This window comes from Natator depressus, chromosome 8, assembly GCF_965152275.1.
Source record: "Natator depressus isolate rNatDep1 chromosome 8, rNatDep2.hap1, whole genome shotgun sequence".
NCBI classification, from domain to species: Eukaryota; Metazoa; Chordata; order Testudines; family Cheloniidae; genus Natator; species Natator depressus.
Genome location: NC_134241.1, coordinates 37420247 through 37442625, shown reverse-complemented (window position 1 = coordinate 37442625; position 22379 = coordinate 37420247). Strand labels below are relative to the sequence as shown.

At 41.5% G+C, this 22379-nt stretch overlaps 2 protein-coding genes across 6 annotated transcripts in view; both read right to left on the bottom strand.

Annotated features, from left to right (window-relative positions):
- LOC141992118 (protocadherin beta-1-like) overlaps window positions 1-18326 on the bottom strand; it is a 45846-nt gene extending 27520 nt beyond the window's left edge. For 4 of the 5 annotated variants that reach the window (XM_074960795.1, XM_074960796.1, XM_074960800.1 and 1 more), the window contains exon 1: window positions 4545-7161. In XM_074960795.1, the coding sequence (XP_074816896.1) occupies window positions 4545-7001 (2457 nt within the window). In that variant the 5' untranslated portion in view covers window positions 7002-7161. Of the gene's footprint in view, window positions 1-4544; window positions 7162-18194 lie in introns of those variants that run through there. The other variant, XM_074960797.1, reaches the window with a different exon arrangement.
- On the bottom strand, window positions 12859-18232 carry LOC141992119 (protocadherin beta-1-like). The gene is given in 3 exon segments (XM_074960802.1): window positions 12859-15165; window positions 15168-15848; window positions 18195-18232. Coding segments are annotated over 2 exon segments (2451 nt in total). The 5' UTR covers window positions 15580-15848; window positions 18195-18232; the 3' UTR covers window positions 12859-13126.
- Window positions 18327-22379: the final 4053 nt, after the last annotated feature.

The window sequence follows — 22379 nt, the reverse complement described above, 5'->3', positions numbered from 1 at the left end:
ATAATAACCGGAAGTAAATAAAATAATGAAGATGTCATTATTTCAATTCCCGTGTGCGTATAATTCATTTCTCTACATTTCTGAGAATTTATTAATACGTCAAATCTTTTATTTACTGCAAAAATAAATAATATTTTAGCGAATTTTTTTTCAATTTGCGACATAGGGTCAAGATGACCCACTCTGCAATTTGATAAGCAATAACTCAGCCACAATGAAACACATCCACCAGTGGCAAGAGCTGCAATGCTAGTGACACCTAACTCGAATATACATCAAGGTCGCATAGCCGGAAATTCATGTAGAGCAGCGATACCACAAGTTGATACATGTCTGACGTTGATACATGTCATACATTTTAACACACATCGCAGGTAGATGGTTAAGAATCAAACAAATACTGTGGAAAATTGTGTTTCTTGGTGCCAAAGAATAAAGAATAACGTCTTTCAGCATTATAAATCCAAAATGTGAGTATCTTTAAGCGTTATTAAACCATAGCGTTATTATCAGGCTATATAATTATGAACTTTTCTTTGTTATAACTGGTTCACATGTAATAAATAAGGTCCATAAAAGAAAAGTAACAGCATTAACGCTTAATAGACTACGAAAGTGATGACATCACACTCCAAGCGGGCACCCATGAGGAAGGGGATTACTTTCCAAACAACCGGTGTCGGGTTATAACGTCAAAAAGGTCATTTTGTTTCCATGTAAACACTGTAACTAACTGTTTTAATAGGTAAGTGAGTGTATGTTACTAATCACTGAACCTTTAAGCAGTGAAAAGACGTGTTGGGATGGCTGCAATGTGGTTTAAATCGCCAACCATGTGGTGGGTGTGTCAGCCATCCTTAATGCTATAATGCTTGCAGTCGGTGGCACAGTACATAACAATATTCAAATACCCCATGACAGAAAGAGGAAAAAGAAAACCCTCAGGAGCTGAGTATCATAAACGAAAGGCTGAGAAGGAAAATGACCAAGCAAAACAGCAGGGGTCCTTCCTGCAATATCTTCTCTTTAATCCAAATAAACATGGAAGCAGTTCAGAGCATCCAGATGAAGGAATTTTACTTGGAGAGGAGGTTAGCTCACATCCACATGGAAGCAGTTTGGAACATCAAGATGAAGGGATATTACCTCGAGATGAGGGTAGCTCACATCCATAAAAAAGCAGTTTGGAAACTCAAGATGATGGAAACTTACTTCTAGCTGGAGGCAGCTCACAGCATCAGACTGATATGGAAGTGGAGAAAATTTATTCACCTTCAGAGACACATGCAGAAATTGAAGTAAATGAAGTAGAAGGAAGAAAGGATGAGGAAGTTACAAACAAGTTACAGTATGGGGACCCAGCTTCATGGCCCAGATGTGATGACAGTGTGCAGCAAATTCTCATGGAACATGGACCCGAACAAGTTCATGAATTTCCCTTCCCCAAGGATGGAAATAAAAGAAAATTCTCTGCTCAGCATTACAAGAGGAAACTCATTAATGGGGAAGAAATTCATCGAAACTCAGGATGAACTGCTAAGAAATAGGGCAAACACAACCCAGAATTGATGGTTATTCTTATATAAGATACACCAAACCAGCCACAAAAGTAAATTCCTGTTTCACCATACTGGCTAACAAGAAAACATAAAGGCAGTTTCCTCAGGCATTCTAGTTCTTATATCACCACCAAAAACACTGGATTCAGAGATGAGTGGTTCTTTACAACCCATTTCATCAAATAATAAGTTCTTCTGATCCCAGAGGACCAGCCATACACCCAGGTCAATATATAACTTAGATCTTACCCAAAAATCATGTTGATGCCAATCCTTTAGTATCTAAAATCTAAAGGTTTATTTGTAAAAAGAAAGAAAGAAAGAAAGAAAGAAAGAAAGAAAGAAAGAAAGAAAGAAAGAAAGAAAGAAAGAAAGAAAGAAAGAAAGAAAGAAAGAAAGATGAGAGTTAAAATTGGTTAAAGGAATCGATTATATCCAGTAATGGCAAAGTTCTTGGTTCAGGCTTGTAGCAGTGATGGAATAAACTGCTGGCTTAAGTCAAGTCTCTGGAGTACATCCACAATTTGGATGGGTCATTCAGAGCTTCAGTTTGTAGCAAAGTTCCTCCAGAGGTAAGAAGCAGGACTGAAAACCAAATGGAGGTGTTTCCAGGGCCTTTTATAGCTTTTGCCATGTGGAGGGCATTCCATTGTTTTTACTGTGGAAAATCACAGCAACAAGATGGAGTCTGGAGTTACACGGGCAAGTCACATGTCCATGCATTTTGCCTAGTCACAGCAGGAAATTCCATTAAGTGTAGATGGGCGTCTCCCATGGTCCATTGTCAGTTAAATGTTCTTTCGATGGGCCACTCAATTTGAATAGTCCCTCCAAGATATGCTAGCTAATTACTTCGTGGGTGTTACCCCAGGGGCAAACATTTGAAATCCAGGTATAAAGCTAATACTTATAACTTTAAATACAACAATGATACATGCATACAGATAGCATAATCATAACCAGCAAATCATAACCTTCTGCAAATATGATAGGGGGAATGGAAAGGGGACAAGGGACAGGAGGTAGGGTCAGGAAGGTAATCACAGAAAAAGAATTCAGAGGACCATGAAAGAAATGGGAGTGCAGTGGGTTGCGACAGATATGGGATTGGGTCATGGGAAACACCCACGGGTCATAGAAAGCATAAAGGTGGACTGGCAAAAATGGTCTTTTCACTGCTTTTAAAACTGTAAATGCTTAACATTTTCTACATATATAATCTGAAATGTTTAATGATTTCTCTTTGAATAATGTCTCCCTCTCGTTCATCCTCACACCCATTCATCCTCTACTCTGTGTCATGTATAAATCTCCTCAAAACATAAACTTCCTATCAACTTGTTAACATATTTAGGACAGCAGCCCTACTTCAGTGCATTTCTAAAGATGTGTCAGAACAGGTCCCCACTCTTATGGCTTTTATATGCCAACCTGATTTTAAACCTTTTTAGAGCAGAAAATTCCAAAATAAAAAATATGTTAAAGCAAGAGTTAAGGTAGGTTGTAAGTGAATGTCAATTGAATCCAACTCACACACACACACACACACACACACACACACACACACACACACACACACACACACACACATTTTAGAAACATTCTACAACAGCAAAAGAAGAAAAAGTCTGGAAATCTGCCATATAATCTTTCATCACTTAGTGTTATCAAACCAGAAATAAATTGCAAAACTACCTGCAAAGGCCAAGATAACAACATAATGAAAGATTTTAAAATTCAATTTCTGACTCTAGGAATCTATTTCTAATAATCCTTAACACTAATTTAAGTTACATTATTTATTACAAAAATGTATAAAACACTGCAAAATATAGTGTAAATACAAACTTGCAAGTTCTATACCACAGGACACAACACCATCAACTAATTTCACAACACCAAGTAGATCAGTTGCTCAATTTCTATTCATTAAAATAGTCTTCTGCTGTACTAACACATCAGTTAAAAACCAGATAGAATTCTGATATGATTCAATATACCCTGAGACTCTACAGCTTTCAATATGTTTTCGACAAATGCACTATACATCCACTGTATATATAAAGTCAATCCACTATATATATAAAGTCAATAGTATGCATCGAGACATTTCCATTACAGAATAAAGCAATATGACAAAGTTAAGGTTGGCTACATGACATAATTCGAGTAACAGCAGAGACTCCTAGGGCCCTAGCTCTTAGAGTCACGTGATTAGATCAGAGTCTCGGCTTTCATTTAAAGATATGTCCAGCTCTCATGTATGCAAGGAAAACTCTAGAAAGATAAACTGAGTGCAACTGATTCCTGAGACAGCAGCTAGCCCGAAAGACGAGCTCATCCCGGCAGAAGGAGGGTAGTGCCTTCCCATGTGGGTGGGGTCACAGTGTGGGAGTGGTGTTATGGGGCCCCCATAGAGTATACCTAGGGCCTCCTTTGCCTTAATTCGGTCCTGGGTGACAGTAACAATAACAATGGGAAAATAGCTGGGTGCATTAATTTATCATTTACAATTCCCTGTTAAACCGCGCTTCTGACAAAGTCTGTTTCTTTAATGATACCAGGAGTCTTTGATCAAAGACAAAAACCAGTTATCCCTACTAGAATATTCAAGAATATTTCCCCAAACGAGGAGAGGTGGACAACTCGGACAATATTTCCCCAAAGGAGATTAGGAGGTTAATCATTTCCTTATAACGTGCATACTCAATGGACCAATAGTATATTAATACTCTCCGATACTTGTCTCTGAAGATATCTAATATTCCAAACGTTTCTAAATCAAAACACAGACTACGAAACATTAAATATATACAGATCAACACTAAAATCATTTGCAAGAACCAATAGAACATAAAAGTAGCATTCTGAATAATTGTGAAATATTTATGATGTTTTCTTTAAATATGGTTAAATGTGGGCATATGTTAAATCAATAAGAAAAAAAATAAGAAAAAACTATAGAGAATGAGAAGTTAATTTTACCTGGTTCGCTGATTTCATGTCCATGGTCAAATCAAAGTTAGTAAGAAGATCCTGTTCTTTTCCAGAGTCCGTTCCAGCATTGCCATGCTGAGGTGGGAGAGAGGGGATAATGGGTCTGAGGAATTTCAATTCGCTGTTTCCTGATCCAGTTGTTAAACAGACTTCATAACGATAACTGTGAGACAGAGTTCCGTTACCCTTTACATCTACCAAATTATTTTGGAAGTTGCTATCACCATAAAAATTACCAGAAGCAGACATGTATCTTTCTCCATAATGTCTTCTTCTATAAAGCTTGGTAGTTATAAATACTATTATTGACACACAAAAAACAAACGATACTAAGCACAAGGAAATTATTAAGTACAGAGTTAATGTGCCATTCTCTTCCTCTTCCACAGCTACATCTGTAAACTGCATGTATGCGTCCGAAAAGCCTTCCACTAGAGCTATGTTCAGAGTTGCAGATGAAGAAAGGGGCAATTCTCCGCTGTCTCTAACAAGCACAATGAGTTTTTGCTTCATCGTATCTCGGTCTGTTATTAGCCTCGTGGTTCTTATTTCACCATTTTGGGAAGCCACAGTGAAGAGACCTGGGTCAGTGGCCTTCAACAAGTGATAGGAAAGCCAAGAATTCTGACCGGAATCCCCATCCACAGCCACCACCTTCGTCACCAGGTAACCCGCCTCCGCCGATCTGGGAACCAGGTCATTAGCGGGGGAGCTGCTGTTCTGCAGAGGGTACAAAATGAAGGGGGCGTTGTCATTTTCATCAGTTATCACAACTCGAACAATGACTTCAGAGCTCAGTGGAGGGGACCCGCCATCTGCAGCTCTCACAGTGACTTGGAACTCTTTTATCTGTTCATAATCCATGGATCGCAGAGCGTACACATTCCCATTTTCCGAGTTTATGGAGATATAGGAGAGAAGCGGAAGGCCACCTACCTCGGCGGGCAATAGAGAGTATGTCACTTTGGCATTCTGCTCTGAGTCTGAATCAAAAGCACTGACCTTCCCTATCAAGACGGCTGGGCCGTTGTTTTCTCGGACATGCATAGTGTATGATGTTTGACTGAACTCTGGGGAATTGTCATTAATGTCGGATATTTTCACGACGATTCTCTCCTCAGTGGAGAGACTGGGAGTTCCCAAATCCCTGGCTGTGATGGTGATGTTATACTCCGATACTTTCTCTCGGTCAAGCACATATTCAGTCACTAGAGAGTAGGAATTTTTGAAAGTTGTTTTCAAAGAAAATGGAAGATCATCTTCTATGGAGCAGACTGTTCTCCCGTTGTCCCCAGAGTCCCGGTCTCTGAGGCTGAAAAGCGCCACCACTGTTACAGGCGAGGAGTCCTCAGGTATGGGGCTGGTGAGGGACGTTACTTTAACTTCCGGGGGATTGTCATTCACATCCAGCACCTCCACAAGCACTTTGGAGTGGGAAAACAGCCCCCCGCCATCTGTGGCCTGAACATCTAGCTCATATGTTTCAATCGTTTCAAAATCCAATTGGCCTTTGAGTCGAAGTTCCCCTGTCACTGGGTTTATATGAAAGGTTTTACTGTTTTCTTTGGATTTCTGGCTAAAAAAATAGGATATTTCCCCATAATTTCCCTCGTCCAAATCAGTAGCAGAAACAGTGACAACCAGATAATCTTTGGGGCTGTTTTCCAGAACTCGAGCTTTGTAAGTGGTCTGAGAGAACACAGGGGGATTGTCGTTGGCATCGAGGACAATGACACGGATTTGTGCTGTGCCTGACCTCGGCGGGGAGCCGCCATCCACGGCCGTGAGCACTAGACTCACCTCCGGCTGCTCCTCGCGGTCCAGTGGTTTATCCAGCACCAGCTCTGCGAATTTCCTGCCGTCACTCCGAACCCGCGTATAAATATGGAAGTAGTCATTATTATCGCTAATGCTGTAGTTCTGGAGGCTGTTGTTTCCCACATCTAAATCCTGGGCATTTTCCAAGGGAAATCGAGACCCAGGGTCAGACGTTTCCAGGATTTTTAAAATAAATTCCTTGTCTGAGAATACTGGAGAATGATCGTTTATATCATAAACTCTTATCTCAGCGGGATAGGCTTGTAAGGGATTTTGCAGGATTATTTCAAATTGCACCATGCAGGGCTCCGCTTCCCCGCATAATTCCTCTCTGTCCACTTTCTCTTTAATAAATAAGTCCCCGGTGTTGCTGTTTAGCTGGAAATGCTGGCGGCTGCCTTCGGAAACCACACGGGCCCTGCGAGCGGACAGTCTCTTCGGGTCTAGCCCTAGATCCTTTGCTACATTAGCCACAAAGGACCCGCTTTCCATTTCCTCAGGCACAGAATAGCGAACCGTCTCGCATCCGAGGGCCCACACGCAAAGAAATAGCATGAGAGAAGCGACTTGCCTTTTGATTGTTGTTCTCTTATCCGCCATTCTTAATAGGAAAGAACACACAGACATCGATCGGGAAATAACGACACTAGTGGAAATTCATTGCAGAATTCTGATTTCCGAAAGATTTACTTTAGCCTGTATATTTCCTTTCTACGGATTCAGTTAATCCAACGCCTTTATAATTTTGTTTTTCTCAGCGATACCAGGCGAAGCACCCGTATCTCGGCTCCTGCATTCTGGTCCTGTTACGTTCTAGCCTTATGACTCCAGGATCGCCTGTTGTAATCTTTCCCCTTCTTAGCCAACAGCGCCACCATGCGCCTGAATGAGGTCTTTCTCGCCGTAAAACCGGTTGGAAAATCTGTTCGATGGTGGTTCTATCTCCTTTACAGAATGGCTATTATATTGCTTTCTTTTTAGATATCCTGAATTAATAAACTTTTTTTTATAAAACGTAAATCTATTTAGAAAACATACTAATACGGAAAGCAAGAATAGACATACTGAATATTTAATATGCATTTTAGTCTATTTTTTTTTCAAATAGTGCCTAATCCGAAAACTCAGAGGTGCAAAGCAGCCAAAATTCTCCTCGATATTAATGTGACTTGAGGCTTCCCAGAATATCTAAAGGTCTGGTCACTGTTTCTTCGACTGTAAAATCTGTGGGGGAGAGGTTATCTTGTACTCCATATGGCTCAGTTGCCGGCATTAAACAAACAGTAAAATAAAATAGCCTCTATAGTATGTCTGGAAAATTGCTTTTGGAGCCAGTTTGTCCTTTCCAGTGTTGTTAGTGTGGTGGAGTACTGTTACTGCTGTCAGTGTTGCTGTTTTTGGAGCTCTGATGTCAGCTAAAATGTAACTTCCTTAAAAATACTCTTAACTTCCTTAAAAATATGGATGACACCAAGATGGGAAGGATTGCAAGCACTTTGAAGGACAGGATTAGAATTCTAAAGGACAGTGAAAAAATGGAGAATTGTTCTGAAATCAACAAAATCAAATTCAATAAAGACAAATGCAAAGTACCTCCTTTAGGAAGGAAAAATCAAATACGCCACTCGAGGACAATGGCACAGATTTGTGCTGTGTCACTCAGGGTGACTTTTTGGACAGGTGAGGAACAAATCACAAAATAGTCATTTCCACTCCTGCACAATGTATAATTTAATAGCTGTTAAAAACTTACCTTATTTTTAGTAAAGAAGAAGTAGCAGTGGGACCCTGGAGCTGGAGCCACCACCGCTGCCACTGCTACCTGGGTCCAGGCTGAGGGCCTAGCATCAGGCAGGCTTGGGCCTGGGCAGCCGCTCATGAACCAGCATGGGGCCTGCCTCAAGGGGGAGAAGGCTGGGGAGGCACAGGCTGCACGCCCCATTCCCACCCCCTGCATCCTCCATGTAGCTTGGGCTTAATTGCTACAATCCTGCCACTGCCTCACCAAGCAGTGGTTACCACATCAAGGCCCTTACAAAAGTAGGGATGTAAAATGCCATGTTAACAAGGCAACTTCTTGAGGCACTATTAGCTATACCAAGAGACTCATTCTGCATTACATTCTTCAAACTTGCTGGCATTGCACTTTTCTTTTGGAGAGAGTGAATTGTTACATTTAAATAAAATCACAAATTGTCCTTAAATCTGTATATATTTATCAATAAAAATTATTCAAAATGTATTTTGAAGCTTTTGTTAATTCTTGGTTAGGCTGCAGCTCACTTCCCTGGATGGGGGCGCTATCTCTGGCCCAACTGCAAAATGGGAATAACTGGCTAGGTGGTAAAACTGCTGAAAAGGATTTGAAGGTTTTCGTGGATCACAAATTGGATATGAGTCAACACTGGGATGCCTTTCTGGGGAAAAAAACCTAATATCATTATGGTGTGTAATAGCAGGAGTGTTGTATCTAAGACATGGGAGGTAACTGTCCTGCTCTGCTTGGTACTGATGAGATCTCAGCTGGAGTATTACATCCAGTTCTGGGCCTCACACTTTATGAGCCATGTGGACAAGTTGGAGAGAGTCCAGTGGAGAGAAACAAATATGATAAAAGGTTTAGAAAACCTGACCTATGAGGAAAGGTTGAAGAAACTGGGCATGTTGAGAAAAGAAGACTGAGGTGGGACCTGATAACAGTCTTCAACTATGTTATTGGTTCTTATAAAGATGACTGTGATCGATTGTTCTCCATATCCACTGAAGATAGGACAAGAGGTAATGGACTTAATTTGTAGCAAGAGAGATTAAGTTTAGATATTAGGAAAACTACAAGGGTAGTTATGCGCCTGAATAGACTTCCAAGGGAGGTTGTAGAATGCTGTCACTGGAGGAAGGACAAACACTCATCAGGAATGGTCCAGGTCAGGGGCGGGCAAACTATGGCCCATGGGCTGGATCCGGCCTGCAAGCCCTTTTAAGCTGGCTCAAGCCACACCAAAAGTGGCTCATCCCCACTCTGGCCGGGGTGCTGGGTCTGGGCCACACTACTCAGCTCGGTCCCGCTCCGGCGCTCCATTCGGGACGCTGGGTCGGGGGCCGAGCTGCCTGGTGCGACCCCGCTCCGTTCGGGGCACAGGGTCGGGTTAGGGCTGCACCATGCAGCTTGGCCCCACTCCGGTGCTCTGGCTGGGAAGCTGGGTTGGGAGCCGCACCAGCCGGCTCGGTCCCACTCAGGTACTCCAGCTGGGTCAGGGGCCGAGCTGTGTGGTGTGGCCTGCTCCGCCGCAGCGCTGGATCCATAGCTCAGCCCCACTCCAGGGGGCACTGGATCGGAGGCCACACTCCTGAGCCTCTCCTCATGCCTCAACCCCCTGCCCCGATCCCCCTCCCGCTCTCCAAACCCCTCCATCCCAGGCCGGAGCACCCTCCTGCACCCCAAACACCTCATGCACAGCCCCATCCCAGAGGCCGTACCCCCAGCCAGAAGCTGAACATCTTCCGGCACCCTTGCCCCAGCCCTGATCCCCCTCCCACCCTCTGAACCCCTCGGTCCCAGCCCAGAGCACTCTTCTACACCCCAAACTCCTAAACCCCAGCCCCACCCCAATCCCACACCCCCCACAGCTCAACCCCAATTTTGTGAGCATTCATGGCCCTCCATACAATTGCTATTCCCTGATGTGGCCTTTGGGCCCAAAAGTTTGCACACCCCTGGTCTAGATCTAGGTTTACTTGGTCCTGCCACAGTGCAGGGGGTTGGCCTCATGATTTTTCAAGGTCCCTTCTAGTCCTATATGTCTACGATTCTAGTATTCCAACTGATTTCAAATGAAATTCCACGAAGGGAGATACAATTATTATTAACACTTTGAACCCTTCTGAGTGGCATCACTTGACATGATTTTAATAAATGAGTTTCTGAAGTTATAGTAATCATTTTACTGTCCCCACTTCCTAAATGTGTCACCATTTGGTACTATAAAGACCAGAACAAATGCTTTAATTAAAATGACCTTTGTTTTTGTTGCCTAAAGTTTTTCCCCGTCATATATTTATCAGATTACAGCATTATTATTAGAACGTCTAATACACTCAGTGAAAACAATGTGATACTCTGCCACCACTGAAGAAGCATTTATCTCATTGTCCACTTTCTTGTGTGAATGACGCAGTGCTGCTGAGCAATGACATCCACATGTGCTCTGGGTCCTCAACACAGCCTCCACCAGGCCCTTTAAAGTCCATGGAAGGAATGGTCGTGTGAAGTCAGGGTAGCAGGTAGCAGGTTTATGCACTATGGTCAGTCTATTGAATCTGGTGCCTAATAGAGTTCCACTCCATATTCCTATAGATAAACTACAGGTATGTGACCCATCGGGAGTCACGACTCGCTTCAAATAATCAAATACACAAGAGAATTATTTATAGCTCACTATCAGGCTAGGAGTACTCCTTGAGTGAGCTACACATAGTGCATTCTGGTTCAGATAGTATTCAAGAAAGACGTGGAGGAAAAAGTGAAGAGTAAATAAAAATAAAAAAAAGTGTGAATAATATATAACTAAGCATAATCCTATCTACTTTGGAGTACATAGTACAACTTCATAAACTGGAGAAAAATCAATCATTGGGTATTAAGCAAAAAAAATTTAACGTGGATATGGTAAGAAGAACAATCTAATTAGAGTATTAAATGGGATGATCTTAGCCATCGTAGCGAAAACTATCTGGTTAGAGTAGGAATTAACTTTAGTCTCAGTCCACATCTTTATAATGTGAACACACATAGAGCAAGTGCCATACTGTTAGTATTCACGGGATTTTCATCTGGAAGGGTTTTCAGCCCTGCTTAGACTTCAGATATCCATTTTTGGTCATTGTGGGTTTTTTTGTTTTTTGTTTTGTTTTTATTAAACATCAATTGGAGTGTTCAAAGGAGAGCAGAAAATTAACACAGGTTGGAAAGTCAGCCCCAACAAGAAAGGTTCAGAGCAAAGAGAAAATAAAAAACAGGGAAGTAGTGGTAACTATGTATAATTCCCTAAAAATATGGTGTAGAAGCATCCGCATAATTAAGCAACAAACAGCGAGCGAGAAGTAGTGGCATTAATAACTTGAAGGAGGGCAAATATAGATTTTATTGAGTTTAGGGAACAGAACATGCAGTCACAATACACTCCAGCTATTTCACTTCATATCGCTTAATCTTATTCCTGATATGTGCTAATTTAACACAGAGACGTTTAATTTGAGTGAATAATGATGTAACCAACTACAAAGTTTAACCAAGAGATGAACACACACTCAATATATGACTGTTGGGATGATATGCCATCATTTCAGTGCTAAAAATGCTAGTGGACAGTGACCATGATATTAGCCAGAGACATCTGGAGGGTAAGTGTCCCACAGGGTTTGGTGAACCATGTAAAAAGTGAATAATTGTGAAGACCACAGCTAAGCCTGGAAAGGGTCATACCTCTGGTGTGAATATAGACATGTTAGGGGTATGACCCATATCGAAGAACATATGTTAAAGGTCAGATTCGTTTTTAACCGAAATAATATGAGGAAATTTGTAAAGGTTTCCAAATGTGGTTGTGAGCTCAACCGTCAATGGAGAAATTAAAGGCGAGGGTAACGGTCTGCAAAATCAGTGTTTAAACCTTAGAGGCGTGGTCTAACTTTCCAAGTTACAGGTTCCTTCAACTCCCATTGAAGAAAATGGAAGCCCAGAAAAAAAAAGGCTACTTTTATTCGGGTGCCTAAATATACGTTTGCTTGCCTGTGTTTAGGCCCCCATCTGGAAAATTTTGATCCAGATATATACGATACATTCTATATCTGAGGTACTCTATGAACAGTGTTGTTCCATGACTTCCACAATGCCGGTGGATAAGCTAAGCAATGGCACTTCAAGTCTTTCCAGCTAATAGCGATCCCTACATTCCAGTCCTAAAGGAAATCAGCCGGGATTTTGCCTCAACTTTTTCTACGTGACAAGATTTTACACGTATGTTGCATTACATGTTAATTCATGGAACTAAGTGACCTCCTAACTATATTTCATGAACCTGATCAAGCAGAGTTCAAAGTGGGAAAATTTTATTGAGATTTCAGTGGAGCTGAGAGAGTTACATGTTCTTCATCCCACACAATACTACAGTTTCGCAAAAAGGGTAAAAATTTCAAAAGTGACTAAGTGATTTAGGACGAAGTTCAATTTTCAAAAGTGATTTAGGACGAAGTTCCATTTTCAAAAGTGATTTAGACATTTCTGGCAAAGAGTCTCGTGGCACCTTATAGACTAACAGACGTATTGGAGCATAAGCTTTCGTGGGTGAATCCCACTTCGTGCATCCGACGAAGTGGGTATTCACCCACGAAAGCTTATGCTCCAATATGTCTGTTAGTCTATAAGGTGCCACAGGACTCTTTGCCGCTTTTACAGATCCAGACTAACACGGCTACCCCTCTGATACTTAGGTATTTCTGTCGCTCTCGAAAATTTAACCAAAAATCGCTAATCTAAAACAGTATCTGTACGCACAAGGACATCGCTATCAATCATCATCATCAATGGATTTCTATGAGAAGAGGAATATTCATAATTAAAGCACAAGGCAAGGGCGTGAAGATTGAATAGTAGGGATACATACGGCTACATTATTACTATGTACACTCAAATTGTTTAAAATTCTGTTAAACTCTTACTAACAAGCATCAAAGCAAGCTTGGAAAATTAAATATTAATCAACACAAGCAGATATGCTGTCCTGACTCATTGATTCTATCTGACTACCCGCATGGGAACTATTAAGAAAATCATTGTCTCTGACCTTGTCTATTTCAGAATTCTGAGAAAGAAAACTAGGGTTTATTGGTCTGAGAAACTTAAACTCTCTGTTACTCGATCCCTTGGTCAAACAGACTTCATAATGACAAGGCTGGGATAGGATTCCGGTTCCACTGGCATCTACTAAATTACTGGGGGAGCCGTTAGCGCCATAAAAATTGTCACAAGCCCAGTTATATTTTTCACTAAAATTTCGCCTTTTACATCCCTTAATAATTACAAATAATATTATTGAAAATAAAAAAATGAATGAAAACATAGCCAGCGCTATCACTAAATAGGTAGTCAATGTCCTGTCCTTCTCTTCTTCGTTGGGTACCTCAAAAATCTGCATATATGCGTCTGAAAATCCATCCACCACAAGAAAATTTAGCGTTGCTGTGGTTGATAGGGATGGTTCTCCGTTATCTTTAGTCAGGATAAGAAGTTTCTGCTTGAAGCTGTCTCGTTCATTTAATGGCCTAGTGGTCCTTATTTCACCATTTTGGGAAGCCACAGTGAAGAGACCTGGGTCAGTGGCCTTCAACAAGTGATAGGAAAGCCAAGAATTCTGACCGGAATCCCCATCCACAGCCACCACCTTCGTCACCAGGTAACCCGCCTCCGCCGATCTGGGAACCAAGTCATTAGCGGGGGAGCTGCTGTTCTGCAGAGGGTATAAAATGAAGGGGGCGTTGTCATTTTCATCAATTATCACAACTCGGATAATGACTTCAGAACTCAGTGGAGGGGACCCGCCATCTGCAGCTCTCACAGTGACCTGGAACTCTCTTATCTGTTCATAATCCATGGATCTCAGAGCGTACACATTCCCATTTTCCGAGTTTATGGAGATATAAGAGAGAAGCGGAAGGCCACCTACCTCAGCAGGCAATAGAGAGTATGTCACTTTGGCATTCTGCTCTGAGTCAGAATCGATAGCACTGACTTTACCAATCTTTATCCCTGGCGCGTTGTTTTCTCTTGTATATATAGTATATGACGCTTCATTAAACACGGGAGAATTGTCATTAATATCTGATATTTCCACTGTGATTGTCACTGCAGTAGCGAGACTGGGAGATCCCAAATCCTGAGCAGTGATTGTTATGCTGTACTCCGACAGTCTCTCACGATCCAGTGAGCTTTCAGTCACCAGAGAGTAGGAAGTTTTTGATACTTTTCTGACAGTAAAAGGCAGCTCGTCTTCTATGGAGCAGACCGTTTTCCCATTATCGCCGGAGTCCCGGTCCCTGACACTGAACAGAGCCATCACTCTCCCCGGCTGGGAGTTCTCGGGGATAGGGCTGGTGAGGGATGTTATGGTCACCTCCGGAGCATTGTCATTCATATCCAGCAATTCCACCAGGACTTTGCAGTGTGCAGACAGACCCCCGCCATCTATGCCCTGTATGTCTATCTCATAGTTTTCTCTGTCTTCAAAATCCAGTGGCTGCTTGAGTCGAATTTCCCCGGTGAGGGGATTTATTTTAAAAGTTTGGCGATTTTCCTCTGAATTTTGAATAATAGAATAGGATATTTCCCCATTAATTCCTTCGTCTAAATCGGTAGCAGAGACTGTAGCTAACAAATAATCTTCAGGTCTATTTTCCAAAATCTGGACTTTATAAAGAAGCCGAGAAAATATCGGATTATTGTCGTTTATATCCAGAACCGTAACTCGAATTCGGGCTGTACCCGACCGCGGTGGGGAACCACCATCGACAGCTGTGAGTGTGAAACGGATCTCCGACTTCTCCTCCCGGTCCAGGGGTTTATCCAGCACCAGCTCTGCGTACTTTCTGCCGTCACTGCGATCCCGAGTGTAAATCTGAAAATAGTCATTAGAGCTAATGCTGTAATGCTGGATACTGTTGTTGCTCACATCTAAATTCTGGGCACCCTCCAGTAAAAACCGATTTCCAGGCATAGTACTTTCCGAGATTTTAGAATAAATTCATTATTTAAGAACACCGGGGAATGATCATTGATATCATAAACGCTTACCTCAGCTCGGTAGGACTGTAGCGGACTCTGCAGCGATATCTCAAAATGTACCAGCCAGGGGTCGATCTGCCCGCAGAGCTCCTCTCGATCTATTTTTTCTTGTATAAACAAATCCCCAGTGCTGCGGTCTAGCTGAAAATACTGTTTTTCCCCTTCAGAAATAATCCGGGCCTGCCGAGAGGACAGTTTTTCGGCTTCCAGCCCCAAATCCTTTGCAATATTCGCCACGAACGACCCGCTTCCGGTTTCTTCAGTCACAGCATAGCGAAGCGTTTCAGTTCTCACCTCCGGCACACAGAGAAAAAGGATCAGAGACAGAACCTGCCTTGTCAGGCTTTCCTCACTATTTCTCATCCTCATGTTTCCTTGTATCCGAATCTCTTCTACAGATACCTGTTCTCTCTTTAAATATATGTCAGCGTCCCTTAGTCGCGCTTACGGGCAAGAATCTTTGCCAAAACCCGGCTCCACCTGAAGATCTTTCAGAACAGTGCAGTTCACATTCCGGACTACGCACTATTGTGGTCTGCTTCCCTGCTTGGCGGAGGGACGCTCTCTCGGCGAGTAATGGAGTTGTCTGGAGCCTCAGTTTTTTCTTCGCCTTTGTGGTGAGCAGCGGCTCCAAGCGTCTGCATTAAAAATTACTGAGATATTTTTCAATGTAAAACGGTTTATAGTTTTACATTTCATATCGTCAAAACCTTTTGCAAACATAACAGCAATAAAATATTTAATGAAAACTGAAATAGAATAATGTCCAATTCGAAACAAGTAAATACGAGTAGCCTTATGATATTAAAAAGATTAACCAGAGGCGCGATTTCAGCATGTTTTATTGTAAAAAGCGATTAATTTGAACGTTTCTCTTTGAGGTACTTTCTCCGCCATATTGATTTCAAGTGGAAGGGGTAAATGAAGGAAATAAAATATACACTTTTTGTTTTCGTTATAGATTTATCCCTTGTATAACTCCATTGACCTCAATGAGATTACAGCTGGAATAAATTTGGTCCAATACGCCTAAGAAACTTCCCTTAGCCATTCCCAGATATTGACCTGTACGATGCCAAATGCGTTCCATTATGTATTTGAACGACTCATCTTTTTAAAAAGTACATGCTTAGATCTAAACTCCTAATATTAGTTAGGGATTTTATCTAAAATCACTACTTCATCCTGTGGACAGTTTTCCTTTATCTAAATATTTTCTATATTTTCCTAGAATCTAAATTCAATTCGGGGTAGATAGTTATACACTTCTTAAGCCAGGCCCACGGCTCTGCATTTGCTGGGGTTAGTATTTGTGTCTGCTTTGTAATACCTCGACTGATACGGCAGAAGCAGCCTATCCATCAGGGAGATCCCTTGAAATGGCTCTAGAACAAATATCAGAGTAGCAGCCGTGTTAGTCTGTATTCGCAAAAAGAAAAGGAGTACTTGTGGCACTTTAGAGACTAACAAATTTATCTGAGCATAAGCTTTCGTGAGCTACAGCTCACTTCATCGCATCCGATGAAGTGAGCTGTAGTTCACGAAAGCTTATGCTCAAATAAATTTGTTAGTCTCTAAGGTGCCACAAGTACTCCTTTTCTTTTTTCTAGAACAAATAATCACTTCCCCATTCATTACAAAGTTGGGATGGGACCCATACGTAGCTTCAAGGCATAGCGGTATCTTTCTCAGGCTGCTATCTTGTTCTTCAGAATCTCAGATTTCCTTTAAGAATCAGCAAATCTCTAGCAGTTATAGTTTCAAAGAAAACCTAAAATATATGAACTCAGTGTAACAGATACAGAGATGTCTATGCAAGTCTGAAGAGAAGCTGAAATAATAGATGTGAGAGTGTTGTGAACTGCCTCATTCATCTAATTGAAGAGTTAGCGCACAGATACCCAACGACAACTCAAATGTCGGCCTTTTAAAATATTTCCTTCTTCGGAGTATAAAGGAGAAGATCATAGATCTACTCAATTTACTGTGAGTGACATCTCAGTTTGGTGCCACAAGTGCCTTCCCCTTTGTCCCGAAGTCACTAGGAGCCAAGTGCAAGAACCATAGCATAGTGACAGTCCATGGGCACATTCATGTCCACTGAAGAGTATCCAAATTCCGAAGGCCCAGTGGAGGTGAGAGGCCATGCACGACCATATTTTGAACTGCACAATCTACCGTGTCACATTTTGGTGACCCACATGCTTGCAGTTTATTTTATAGGTGACGTTCAGAAGAATATCATCTCCTTTTCTGCCAACTGGACCCCTGCGGGCTATGAATTATAGCCCTGTATTAGCAGTTTCATGTGCTAACATGTATCTTAAGGGGTATCTACTTGGCTTCCGAAACTTTTCTCCTTCTAAATAAAATTCTATTATTCATAAAGTAGACATAGAACCTTTACCAACATCTGGACAGATATTATGTAACTGGATGATCACTTACAGGTCAAGTTCATACCTGCTGTGACTCCATGGACATCAGGTAGGAATGAATTTGTCTCCACACATTTTACTGTACCCATATTTAGAGATGAAACTATTTCAATTTTTCACAAAAAGTGTCCATACATTACATATGTTCTATTCCTTTCTCCCTTTTAGGGATCCTGCTTTGTGCTTTACTAGCTGAGGACACAAACAGTCCATAATTAACAATATTAACATATTAAAATATATACGTTTATAAATTCTAAGAGAATCATATACAGACATTATCATTTACCAATATTCTTCAAAATTACAAAAACTAAAACATCAAGGAATTTTCTTTACAGGCACCTATGTTAATTAACACAGGGAAAAGAAGATTTTTTTATTGTAAATGATCAGTAAATAACATAGCTATAGAAAATTAAGAATATCTATGTAAAAGGTTTAAGCATTTTCAGATTCACTTAATAATTCCTGTACACTAAAGAGGCAAGTAGCTGATGGAAAAAATCAATATTTTTGCTTTCAAAATGAATATAATATCCTTACCTTACTAGATGACTTCGTTTCGTTTTTGTTGGTAGAGTTCATAGGAAAATCCAAATTCGTTTCTCCATTAAATTGCTGTTCTGGAAAACTGGGTATAATGGATCTGAGGAATTTGAATTCACTGGTTCCCGATCCAGATACGAAACAAACTTCATAGCCATAACCTTGGGGGAAAGTTTCATTACCTGTTACATCTACCAAAGTATTCTGGAAATTTCCATCTCCATAAAAATGACAAGAAGGAGAGAGATATTTGTCTCTATAATTTCTTCTCTTGTATATCTTAATAATTATAAAAATGATTACTGAAACTAGAAAAATAAATGAAACTAAAGACAATGAAATTACTAAATACATAGTCAACGTGCTTCTCTGCTCATCTTCCGCTTCTTTTGCTGCATCAACAGATTGCATATAACCATCTGAAAATCCATCCACTAGAAGTATATTTAGTGTTGCTGATGAGGAAAGTGGCGATTCTCCGTTGTCTCTGACAAGCACAATAAGTTTTTGCTTCATCGTATCTCCGGCTGTTGTTATCCTTGTGGTTGTTACCTCTCTATTTTGAGATCACACACTGAACAGGCCTGGGTCTGTGACCTTGAGCAGCTGGTAGGAAAGCCAAGAATTCTGACCAGAATCCCCATCCACAGCCACCACCTTCGTCACCAAGTAACCCGCCTCCGCCTCCGCCCATCTGATTGGATGGAGCAAGCAGTTCTCCCATTATCTCCCAAGTCTCGGTCTCTTACACTGAAAAGCGCCACCACCGTCTCAGGAGGGGAGTCTTCGGGTATCGGGCTGTTCAGAGACGTTACATTATTGTCATTTCTGGGTGATTGTCATTCACATCCACAACCTCCACGAGGACTCTGCCGTGTGCAGGCAGACCCCGTCCATCCTGAGCTCTGATTTCCATCTCATGAGTCTGGTCCTCTTCGAAATCCACCTCACCTGCCACTTTTATTTCTTCTGTCACCGAATCTATTGCAAAAATGTGTTGAAAGAATATGTTATCTGGCTGTTTGTTCCTTCGTCCACCTCTGTAGCAGATAGTTTGCAAATTACTTGATATTTAGGAACATTTTCAAATACATGCACTTTGTACAGGAACTGACTAAAGCCAGGGGTGTTATCGCTGATACCCAGAACAATAACTCGTATGTGAACTGTGCCAGTCCTCTGGTGAAGCCCCCCTCCCCCTCCCCCCCCAGCCAGTCAGAAGCTGTGAGAATCAAATTAAATTCTGGCTGCTCCTTCCGATCTAATGTTTTTTTTAATACCTGTTCAGCATATTTACTACCGTCTCCCCTAGCTTGCACATCCAGCCGGAAATGTTCATTGGGGCTGATCGTGTAGTTCTGGATGGCATTTGTTTTCCAGGGGAAAGCGGGTGTTTTTCTGGGTCAGTTCTGGAATTTCGAACATAAATTCTTTCTTTCGGAAACTAGGGGAATTGTCATTCACATCCTCTACCTGCACCTCAAAGCGATGCAACTGCACTGGATTTTCCAATACAATTTCGAACTGCAGTAAACACAGGTCAGTCTGTCCGCACAGATGCTCACCGTCTATTTTCTCCTTTATTATCACATCCCCCGAGCCGGTGATGAGTAGAAATTACTTTTTGCTACTTTGTGAAATCAACCGGGCCCTGCTAGTAGTTTCCCTACATCCAATTCCAAATTTCCAAATCTTCAGGCACGGAATAGCGGATCCCCTCATACAGCGCTCCGGACGAGCAAAGATACAGAAAGAAAGCCAGAAGTTGCCTTTTTCTGATGTGGTTCCCCACCACGCCAGCCACTCCCGAGTCTGATCTAGGACACAGCGCTTTCCATACAGCAGCTCTGATGCCTAAAAATAGGTCCTGCGGTACCGGAGCAATAGTTTGATTTACAGTATATCTGCGGGGTAAAACAATTCAGTTTTAGATAGAAGCCTAAATATCTTTCTTCAGAGAAGGACTATTCGTCTTTTATCCCGGGGATGCTCCCTGTCATGGCGATTCTTCCTAGCACCGCCTTGATACGCTTACTCGGTAGCGCTCTTTTGGCGCCACCTTTGGTAACAGCGCCACCTAACGTCTCAAACAACACCTTTGCTTTCAGATCCAAGCGAATTTTAAAGATTATCATAATAGAATCATAAAATCGTAGAACTGGAAGGGACCTCGAGAAGTCATCTTGTCCAGTCCCCTGCACTCAAGGCAGGACTAAGTATTATCTGGACCATCCCTGACAGGTGTTTGTCCAACCTGCTCTTAAAAATCCACATTAAACATTTTAAACCTAACCGGGTCATAGAATCATAGAATATCAGGGTTGGAAGGGACCTCAGGAGGTCATCTAGTCCAACCCCCTGCTCAAAGCAGGACCAATCCCCAATTTTTGCCCCAGATCCCTTAAGTTACTTTCCACAAGATGTCAGAACATGTTAGTATTAGAGCTGAGTGGGTCTAATATTTATTTAATTTTCTTTCTTTTGTATAGGAATTAGATACAGTGCTCCTGTCTGCCAAAAAACTGGAGTTTTCAGGTGCCTAAGTAACCCCTGGAATTGCCGTTAAAATCCCCTCCCCCCCAACCAAAATCTGAAATGGCGCCCCTGAGTTAGGAGCTTCCATTACCTTTAGGAAAATTAAGATAATTTAGAAATATGTTGGCAACTTAATATTTTGATAGTTTTTTCTGTTCCATCAGATGTCAATCATTTAACAACTGTCTTAAAAGGAAAGTGCTAATGAATGGAGAAAATTCTCTCTCCCGTCTTCCAATATGTGGTGTCTGATGGTGGGACAAAGCAGCCATGAGCTCAGGCAGAGAATGATTCAATACTGGGATAGTCACAATTGTAGTTGCTCAGCTTTTCAGACTATTTCTGTCATGACAGAGTCTAACAATGACTTCACCGTCTTCGGATGAATCATGTCCTGTGTTTCTAGTCTCTATTTAATCGGTGATAGCATGTTGAAAATACACGGTTCCTTATATGTGTGTATCTCATGTTAAACCCTAACCTGATAGCATTTTCCAGAGTTCTGAGTAAATACATTCCTGCTCCCACTGAAGTCAGTGGAGAAATTCCTTTCACTTCAATGGAGGGCCATCGGACCCTAATTCTGCAGTCATAGCAGGAAGTATGGGGAAATTGCTATGACTATTTCCCAAAGACTGAACGTTCCTGAATAAAGGACAGGAAAGTATAATAAGAATCCAGAAAATATGGAAGAACGTCAGCTAGAAGTGGGATCCCTGAATGAGGCAGCTAGAACCTATGCTCAGCGAAGATACAAGGTTCGGAAATTTACTACTAGGAGTACCAGGAATCTAAAACTAGCTGAGCAGCATAGGTTCCAAGAAAGAAACGGGAAAGCAGAAAGAGCGCAAACACCGTAGATGATGTCAAGGGTGAAAATTACATCTAGGTTTGAATGGAGGCGCACAATAAGGAAGGAATCCTGTGTCTAGAGCTTTGGTAAGTTATTGGGAGAAGTTGCTGACTGCTCTACCAGTTAGAAGTGGTTGTTATAATAATTAATAATTTTAAGACGACAAACTTCTGCAATATGCCCAAAAAGGAACTCTGCACTAAAACACTGCCAGAGGCCACCCACAATAGTAGAAATAGTGCCAAATAGGTTAAATGTCCTTGGGCCCTGGGAATACCCAGCTAATTGTTTATAGGTACTGGATTCTCCCTAAAATATGACAGATCTATTGAGTGCAGAGGCAAATAAGTAAGTAAATAAATAAATTCTCCTCCCCTCATATTTGAAGTTCGGCACTGGAAAAGGGGAGGGGCTCTTGCAGTCCAGTTTTGTAAAGGGGTTCAAGATTTTCAGAAGTGATGGTTCTTAAACCATATTTGGCAAAAGATTGGTCTAGTGTTTCAAAGTGCTGAACAGGCTCAATGACACTGATTTCGATGGAAGGTGCTGGACGCTCAGCACTTTGGAAAATTAGGTCGTTATTTAGGTGTCAGTATGGGGATTTAAGAACCCACCTTTTAACTCCAGTTTTTAAAAACATTGGCCCAGGTATTCATTTGTCTGATACATTTTTCATTCCTTTTATGTTTTAGTTAAATGTTAGAAGAAATTTCCCCGACTTCTCCCACCTAATGAAGATTTGTAGACGGAACCAATGTTTGCCTGACTTCAATGGGAGCTGCATTTCCTCTGCT